General features: G+C 43.3%; 1 protein-coding gene across 1 annotated transcript; it reads right to left on the bottom strand.

Moving 5' to 3' along the window:
* Positions 1-3257: 3257 nt before the first annotated feature.
* Positions 3258-9043, bottom strand: LOC476070 (mitotic arrest deficient 2 like 1). Its single transcript, XM_038545097.1, is given in 7 exon segments — positions 3258-3403; positions 3406-3426; positions 4134-4225; positions 5195-5315; positions 7030-7176; positions 7968-7994; positions 7997-9043. Coding segments are annotated over 7 exon segments (597 nt in total). The 5' UTR covers positions 8040-9043.
* Positions 9044-9774: the final 731 nt, after the last annotated feature.

The raw sequence follows: 9774 nt of genomic DNA, 5'->3' as shown, positions 1-9774 counted from the left end.
GGCCTCCAAGTTTTGATTTTTTAAAAGTAATCTTTTTTATTTTGAGATAACTGTAGATTCATACGCAGCTATAAGATATAGTACAGAGAGATGACATCAGTTTTTTACAGATGGAGTCTTCCAGAGACACTTCCATCACCACAAGGGTCCTTCCTATTACCCATTTACAACCACACAAATTTCTTTCCCCCTCCACTACCTCTTTAATCCCTGGCAATCACAAATCTGTTCTCCATGTGTATAATGTTGCCATTTCAAGAATGTTATACAGATGGGATCACATAGTTTATGACATTTGGGGATTTGCTTTTTCCCATTTGATGTAACTGGAGACTCATCTGGACGGCTGCAAGTATTCACAGTTCATTTCTTGGTGTCCCTTAGTACTACATCATGATATGAATGTATCACAGTTTGCCTAACTACCTGTTGAAGGAGTTCGGGATTGTCTGCGGGTTTTGGCTGTCACTAACAAAGCTACTATAAACATCTGCATACAGGTTTTTGTGTCAGCATTAAGTCTTCACTTCTCTGGGCTAAATGCCTAGGACTGCAAGAGCCAGCTCATATGGTGGCTGCTATGTTTTGTTTTTTAAGAAACTGTCCAACTGTTTTCCAGAATGGCTGTGCCATTTCACAGTCTCCCTAGTACTGTATGAGTCAGTTTCCCCTCATCCACATGAGCATTTGGTGTTGTCATTTTTTATTTTAGCTATTCTGGTAGCTGTGTAGTGTGATATCTCACCGTGGATTTCACTTGCATTTCCCTAATGGTTAGTGATACTAACCATTGATTTGCCACCTGGGCATCTTCTTCAGTGTCACAGCATCTACAGGAGCCTGTTAAAAACATGTTACATGAAGATGGTGTTACCTTTCTACTAGGAAACTGATGGTTTTAAACTATAGAACACTTCTGAAAGAAATTGAGGAAGACACAAAGAGATGGAAAAATATTCCATGCTCATGGATTGGCAGAATTAATATTGTGAAAATGTCAATGTTACCCAGGGCAATTTACACGTTTAATGCAATCCCTATCAAGATACCATGGACTGTCTTCAGAGAGTTAGAACAAATTATTTTAAGATTTGTGTGGAATCAGAAAAGACCCCGAATAGCCAGGGGAATTTTAAAAAAGAAAACCATAGCTGGCGGCATTACAATGCCAGATTTCAGGTTGTACTACAAAGCTGTGGTCATCAAGACAGTGTGGTACTGGCACAAAAACAGACACATAGATCAATGGAACAGAATAGAGAATCCAGAAGTGGACCCTGAACTTTATGGTCAACTAATATTCAATAAAGGAAGAAAGACTATCCACTGGAAGAAAGACAGTCTCTTCAATAAATGGTGCTGGGAAAATTGGACATCCACATGCAGAAGAATGAAACTAGACCACTCTCTTGCACCATACACAAAGATAAACTCAAAATGGATGAAAGATCTAAATGTGAGACAAGATTCCATCCAAATCCTAGAGAACATAGGCAACACCCTTTCTGAACTCAGCCACAGTAACTTCTTGCAAGATACATCCACGAAGGCAAAAGAAACAAAAGCAAAAATGAACTATTGGGACTTCATCAAGATAAGGAGCTTTTGCACAGCAAAGGATACAGTCAACAAAACTCAAAGACAACCTACAGAATGGGAGAAGATATTTGCAAATGACGTATCAGATAAAGGGCTAGTTTCCAAGATCTATAAAGAACTTTAATTAAACTCAACACCAAAGAAACAAACAATCCAATCATGAAATGGACAAAAGACATGAAGAGAAATCTCACAGAGGAAGACATAGACATGGCCAACACGCACATGAGAAAATGCTCTGCATCACTTGCCATCAGGGAAATACAAATCAAAACCACAATGAGATACCACCTCACACCAGTGAGAATAGGGAAAATTAACAAGGCAGGAAACCACAAATGTTGGAGAGGATGCGGAGAAAAGGGAACCCTCTTACACTGTTGGTGGGAATGTGAACTGGTGCAGCTGCTCTGGAAAACTGTGGAGGTTCCTCAAAGAGTTAAAAATAGACCTGCCCTACGACCCAGCAATTGCACTGCTGGGGATTTACACCAAAGATACAGATGCAATGAAACGCCGGGACACCTGCATCCTGATGTTTCTAGCAGCAATGTCCACAATAGCCAAACTGTGGAAGGAGCCTCAGTGTCCATCGAAAGATGAATGGATAAAGAAGATGTGGTTTATGTATACAATGGAATATTACTCAGCTATTAGAAATGACAAATACCCACTGTTTGCCTCAACGTGGATGGAACTGGAGGATATTATGCTGAGTGAAATGAGTCAATGGGAGAAGGACAAACATTATATGTTCTCATTCATTTGGGGAATACAAATAATAGTGAAAGGGAATAGAAGGGAAGGGAGAAGAAATGGGTAGGGAGACAGAACATAAAGACTCCTAACTCTGGGAAACGAACTAGGAGTGGTGGAAGGGGAGGAGGGTGGGGGTGAATGGGTGATGGGCACTGGGGGGGCACTTGACGGGATGAGCACTGGGTGTTATTCTGTATGTTGGCAAATTGAACACCAATAAAAAATAAATTTATTATTAAAAAAATAAAAAATAAACAAAAAAATAAAGCTTGATTTTATAAAACATAAAAAAAATTTAAGAGTTTTGTGTCACAGGAATTTAAACAGTGGCAATATACATAGCTTTGCAGGTTCGAGTTCTCCAACAAATTAAAATCAAATAATTGGAAATGTTTTCAATATGGAAAATATACAAATGAGATAAATGGCAGAGACCTCTTATGAGCAATGTTTCATTACTTGCAGATTATCATTAGATGATTTCAGAACCTAAACAAAGACTCTCAATATTCAGACTTCTTTTCCTGTATTTTACATTTAATATCTCCCTACCTATATTCCAGAGTCAAAGTACTTGACCAAAAGGTCTGATTTAATAAGGCATTTAGCTTTATGGCAAAAGTTATCCATCTGCAGTTACTACTTTCAAGGACTTGACAACAATGCTGATGTGATCTGCTAGTTCCCTTTTGAACAACGTGCAATAATTTATGCCAACCCTGTATAAAGTCATACAGGTAACAAAAAAAGAAACAATTATGCACAGTTCAATAGATGTATAATGTTGTGTTGTTTTCCCAGTCTAAAAATTAACCAGTGAAACATAATTTATCAACTATACTTGACTTGGTTTCAGGAAAACCGCATCTGAGAACTACATCACTGTCCTTATCTCATCCTCAGTCATTGGTGGGAATTTTATAGGCCACCATGCTATTTATTTTGTGGATAGTAATAGTAAATGAACGAAGACAGACTTCCTCAGAATTGGTAATAAACGCTGGCCCCGACTCTTCCCATTTTTCAGGTACAACCAAATCTTTGCATAAATCAGTAGGTCAAATGAACCTAAATTGGGGATAAGATCATTAAAGTACAACTATTTTTTGAAAGGTACAACTATCCTTGCTGTCTCCCTCACATGTGAGCTACCTATCATGTCAGAAAAGCTAGTTTAGCTTGATCTCTAATCAGTTATATTAGCTAATTGCATTTCTTCAATGGAAATTTTAGTACAGAAAATACTGTACTCCTTTTTATTTAATGAAAAAACTCGAGTTTTTTTTTTTTTTTCAAAGAGAAAAACCATTAAAGATATTTGCAGAAAGTATATAATTAATCACGAGGCAGCATGAATCTAAGCCAGAGAAAGAGAACATCTTGGTTCTGTGACCGCTGTATCCCAATGCCCAGAACCGTGTCAGGCATACCGTAGGCATTTAGGGTATATCTGATGAATGAAGGAGTAACTAAGCTAGAAAAGAAAGACACAGTTATACCTGTAAGTCTTGATTATATACAAGGAAATGTGTAGAAAATAAAAGTAATGGAAGAAATTACATCAAAATATTCAGGAGTACTGTAGGAAACTTTCATTCTTTCCCTATTCAGCACTTGTAAATAAATGCAACCAGCATTACTTTAGATTCATGACGTTTTTCTCACTTATATACCATGACATGGATAATTAAGAAAAAATTCAACAAAACTAATTCTTAAATAGCTTAGTCTTTCCACAACAAATCTGAACCAACGTGAAGTCATATAATACTTACAAGAGACTTTCAACAGCGGCAGAAACGTCACGGTAGCTGTGATCTGTTGGATCTCATCCTGGATAGCCTTCTGAGACTTTTCTCTGGGTGTGCTACTGAAGAAACCAAATGAGTTGATTCATTTTAAGTTTTAACAAGTTATTTAAAACACTGGTAAGATTATTTGTTTGATTAAATGCTTCAAAACTCAAATTAAGTAATGCATTCAAAAGGAATTTTTAAAAAACAATTATAATTTCATTTATTATTCCAGTTTTTAAGGCTGATCTTAGTATCAGGTCATTAAATAACAGATGACTAGAAAACCTGCCAAGTGCTTCAACTCAGGAAACATTCAGCATATTGTAAAATAAAGATAACAAGTAGTATCTAAGATCTTTAATTGGCATAATCATTTTGGCATTTTTAGTAATACCTAAATGTCTAATTCTGTAGTGCTTCAAATAAGATGTTATATCAAGTTGTTTTTATAATTAAACATTTTCTAAAATAGACCAAAGGCTTCAGGAACAAACTACATATCATTATGAGAGAGGGTTCTGAGTTTACAAGTAAGCATGCCTAGGACAATGCTAAGAATTAGCATTTAATGAGGGGCATTTCCCATCCAGAGGATCTAAGAACTTCAGTTAAGAGTGTCTTAGGAAGTTCATAGCATTAAATGAAATACAGTAGATCTGCAGATCAAGCTAGGAGAAAGTCTAGGATAATACTTCATGGTTAAAAGTACCTTGACACAATTCATAAAATGGCCCACCTAATACATCATGTGTAGCTTACATATAGCACCATAAATACTAAAGGTTGAAATGTATGGATTTTAGACTAAGGGCAATTATGTTAAGAGTACACTATACAAGTCCATAATAGGCACGACTCTTTTGTGAGCACAGTTTGAGAGTCTAATTCTTCTCCACGGGAGATGAAAGATTGAATCTAACATAGTTAGAAACAAACTACTTATACGAAACTAGTTCGATATAGTTAGAACTCATTTAGTCAAGAAACAAGTTTTGGAAAAAAAAATCTATGAAAGTGGAAGCAATTTAATTCATACTTGCCTGTCATCTTTTGCAGTCTTGTCGCACTCAATATCAAACTGCCACCTTTCAAGGACTTCATCGCTTTCAATATTTGAGATGACTACCACCAGTTTCTGAACTGAACACTTGTATAACCAACCTGCAATACATAACAAGGCATCTTTTTTTTTTTTTTTTAATTTTTTTATTTATTTATGATAGTCACAGAGAGAGAGAGAGGCAGAGACACAGGCAGAGGGAGAAGCAGGCTCCATGCACCGGGAGCCCGATGTGGGAATCGATCCCGGGTCTCCAGGATCGCGCCCTGGGCCAAAGGCAGGCGCCAAACCGCTGCGCCACCCAGGGATCCCAACAAGGCATCTTTTATGGTTCACTGCATTCCAAAGTAACTCTTCCCAGGTCTCACTTTCTACCCTTAGCAAATTCCTGCCACTGGTATTTTGGAACTCCTCCAACCTATACAGAAAACTTGCCTCACAATAACCTAGCTCCCATTTTCCAATTCTCAGTATCTGTACCAGATGTAGCTAGTACTGAAGGCTAAGGACAGAGTAGTGAACATGCAGTATACTCTAATCCAAGGTAAACTGCAGAAGATGAGCATTAATCTAATCACTGCAGCAATAAATGTAAAATTTTAATTGTAATAAATGCTAAGAAGGTGCAGTGTGTGATCCAATAAGAGAATATAGGAAAATTTGACTCGGAATTCTCACTTGACTTCAGTTCTGCAAGTAAATACCATTAAATATGCAAAAGGTTACAGAGATCGAACAATTTGCCTCTAAGAAGAGCAATTCCTCCATTCTAAATAAAAGGGACAGATTAAATAGGGAGGTCTACATACAACTGAGGTGAAATGTCATCAGTGTAGTCTTAAAGGAGACAACCTAAAAACCAGTAGCTTAGGCAGGGCTTGCTTCTTCATCAAATGAAGGTGACATAGATTCTTAGTTACTTCTACATTTCAGGCTAAATAATCTGAGTATAGCCCTGGGTGATTTAGCCCTGAAGATGATAAAAATACAATTAATAGAATTTAAAAAATAAAGCCTCTTGAAACAAAATATATATGACTCAGGAATTTAAAAAAAATTACTGTAATGTTTTTTTGGAACTAGTTTTGGAAGGTCAAATGAGGAGCCAGGGAGAAACATCCTATAACACAGAAAAATTAGAAGTGAGACTCCTAAGTAGAGAAAAACATGGGGGGAAAAAAGAGTAGATGGAGAACAAGTATTCATTCAACAAGTATTCAGTAATTTCTTAAGCTAAGAAAAAACAATGAGTGTTCAGATAGAAATGGCTAACTTACTGGCAGGATTTTAACAAAGACAAATGAAGACAGTAAGACATTAGAAAACTTTATTGGGTACTCTATTAGTAGTATTTTTTTTTTTTAAGTTTAGTTCCCAGGCTAGATCCAATTTCATTTTGTTTTATTATAAAATAATGATGGTTTTAATCACTAGACAGCTATAGAAAACATATCATGTTAAAAATATATAGTGGATTTCTCTCCAATAATAAACACCATCATAGTTAATTCCAACTTGCTCCACCTGGCTCCACCTGGCTACACGAAATGCAAAAATCAAAGGGAGTTGATAGAGACTGTTTTGTGAAGCCAGATCAGATTCCTAACATCAACGTATTTAACCCACTCAAAATGTGGTAGGGAAGAGTGGACTTTCTTTCAACTTATTATTTGCTTCCTTCGGATTGAGAATCACTATGAGATTGCAGTGTTTTACACCTCTTTGTATAGAGCTGAAAAATGAACACCAAGATGCCAGAAATTACGGGTCCAAGAAGGCCTGCAAAACTCAAAATGGTTTTCAACAATTAAATACCTTTCAGTTGTTCCACTACATTATTGAGTTATTTTATGAGCTCAGGATCAGTTGTTACAAGCAAGGTGAGTCCGTATTTCTGCACTCCAGTAGAGGTTTCGGATGGATATATGCCACGCTGGTATAAAATGCTGTTGATGCCAAATGCTGAAAACAAAAGGAATGTTAAAGTCATTTTCACTTTGCAACTCTGGAAAATAAAACCTATTTAGATGTGGCTACGGTTTCATTCATGGTATCAAACCGAAAAAGCTAAATGTACGTTTGTGGGCGTCTTGGTGAAAGCAGGGTAGGTGAAAAGTGCCACTGAAAATCCTTAAAAATGTTGCTTCTAAGTGAAAAGAACACGATACCTGCGTTTATGCAGGAATAAAAATGCCAAACTGCATTAACCTAGTGTCAAAGTAGAACTACAAGCTCAGGGTAATGCAAGCCCCAATTCAGGTTATGTGACCGCAGGGTGCTGAAACAGGCTTTTGCGTCTGGATTAGCAACTGATTAACCGGTCCGATGCTCCAGAGCAAGCCTCTCCCTCACTTTTCCCTCCTCTTCTCCTGCCGGCGTCTATCAGAGGGTACAAACATGGCCTGGTCCAGGACAGAGTTTCCTAAATCTGGTCCATGGCTGTCAGTACCGGAATCAAAGCTTGGTGGATGGGCTGTTCAAAGTGTACTGGGGCTCCACCGCTCGGGGTGGTGCCGGGGCTGGGAAGCGGGTGGGACCCGCAGTTTCCCGCAAGGATGCTGGTGCAGGGGCGCGGCGCGAGGCAGGCCGCGGCAGCACCTGGGCTTCCCGCTCCCCCAGGAGCAAGGCGCCTAGATTAGATTCTCCAGCCAGGCGGGCGCTGGAGCAGAGACGCCCCCCACCCCCGGCCCCCGCCTCCGGGCCGGCCGGGCCTCAGCAGTCCCCGCCCTCTGGCCTGCGCGAGGGGGACTCACAGAAGAACTCGGCCACGATTTCCGCCTCCCGCGCAGGGCGATGCCTTGCTCCCGGGAGAGCTGCAGCGCCATGGCCAGGCCTACGCACGAGGGAGCGGCTGCGGCCCGGCAGACGGCGACGCCACAGCCTCCAACGGTTCCCGCCACTCGTTTGGAAAGTAACGACGCTGCTCCCCGGGCCCTCCGCGCAGGCGCGACGAGCCTCTCGGCCCACCCAGCGCCAGGCTCCTGGCTCGCCCGAGAGGGGCGCCTCGCGCAGGCGCAGTGGGTAGGCGTGGTCAGGCACTTCGGGGTCGTCGGGGCTCGGAAGGGTCCGGCCGGGCACCTGTACTTGCGGTCGCGGGGCTGAGCTGGGGCGGGACGCCGGCTCCCGAGGCCTGCGGAGTGAGCGGCCCAGGATCCCAGTTCGTCAGTTTCAAAGCTATTTTCCTTCCTTTTTTTTTCAAAGCTATTTTCGAATCCCTCTTAAATTATGAAGGACTTGGCCTCATCTGCTTTTGCTCCTTTCTTTCTCACCAAAATCTATTCCATATATCTTCTTGCAAAATATTCATTTTAATCTCATCTCCTTATTCCCTCTTCCCTGGTTGCCTATTGATTTCTTCTTCAGCTGAACTGCTGGTCCATTTTCATTCATCTACGTTATTACTGATTTCTAGTCCTGGTTCCTATCACTTTCAATGAACACCTGATTTTGACATCCCGGTGACTTTGGGTTTTGGTGTATTCTCCCATTCTCCACTCCCAGATGCAAGAGTGTTTCTTATTTATTCATTGTCTACTTATTCAATAACTGTTTATTGATTGTTATGCCAACCACCATGCTAGGCACTACAAAAAGAGTGATGAACTACACAGACAGTCCTTTCCTTCAAGGGCTCTCAAATTGTGTATCTCTTCAGAGATATTTCAAAACTGCTTCATCCAAGCAGTTCTTGGTACTTCCCCTTATACCTTAGATGCCTTGCGCAGTAGTCAGAATTCAAAGATGATCTCCAGGAGCACAGCTCCCAGGCCTCGAGCCCGGGCGCAGCTCCCCGGCCCCGAGTGCAGCTCCCCGAGCCCGCGCGCAGCTCCCCGAGCCCGAGTGCAGTTCCCCGAGCCCGAGTGCAGCTCCTCGGCCCGCGCGCAGCTCCTCGGCCCGCGCGCAGCTCCCCGAGCCCGAGTGCAGCTCCCCGGCCCCGAGTGCAGCTCCCCGGCCCCGAGTGCAGCTCCCCGCTCCGAGTGCAGCTCCCCGAGCCCGAGTGCAGCTCCCCGGCCCCGAGTGCAGCTCCCCGCTCCGAGTGCAGCTCCCCGAGCCCGAGTGCAGCTCCCCGAGCCCGAGTGCAGCTCCCCGCTCCGAGTGCAGCTCCCCGAGCCCGAGTGCAGCTCCCCGGCCCCGAGTGCAGCTCCCCGAGCCCGAGTGCAGCTCCCCGGCCCCGAGTGCAGCTCCCCGGCCCCGAGTGCAGCTCCCCGAGCCCGAGTGCAGCTCCCCGGCCCCGAGTGCAGCTCCCCGCGCTCAGCTCCCGGGCCCCGCGCCCAGCTCACGGCTCGCGCGCCAGGGCAGCTGGCGAGGGGAGCTGCAGGACCGCGCGAGGCTGGGGGCCCGCGGGCGCTGCCGCGCGCTGCCGGGCGGGAGGCTGGAGGGCCGGGGGCATGGCCGCGCCCCGGACCGGGTCGGCCCGGGCCCGGGGGCGGCGGCGGCTCCTCGCGCGGCTCTGGGGGCGCGGACACCCCGGCAGAGCCCCCCCGGGGTGGGGCATGGCAGCCGGGAGCATCACCACGCTGCCCGCCCTGCCGGCGCCTTCCCGCCCGGCCACTTCAAGGA

Source organism: Canis lupus, chromosome 8 (genome assembly GCF_011100685.1).
Source record: "Canis lupus familiaris isolate Mischka breed German Shepherd chromosome 8, alternate assembly UU_Cfam_GSD_1.0, whole genome shotgun sequence".
Taxonomy (NCBI): domain Eukaryota; kingdom Metazoa; phylum Chordata; class Mammalia; order Carnivora; family Canidae; genus Canis; species Canis lupus.
The sequence above is the reverse complement of the archived record's forward strand: the minus strand, read 5'-3'. Positions and strand labels throughout refer to the sequence as shown.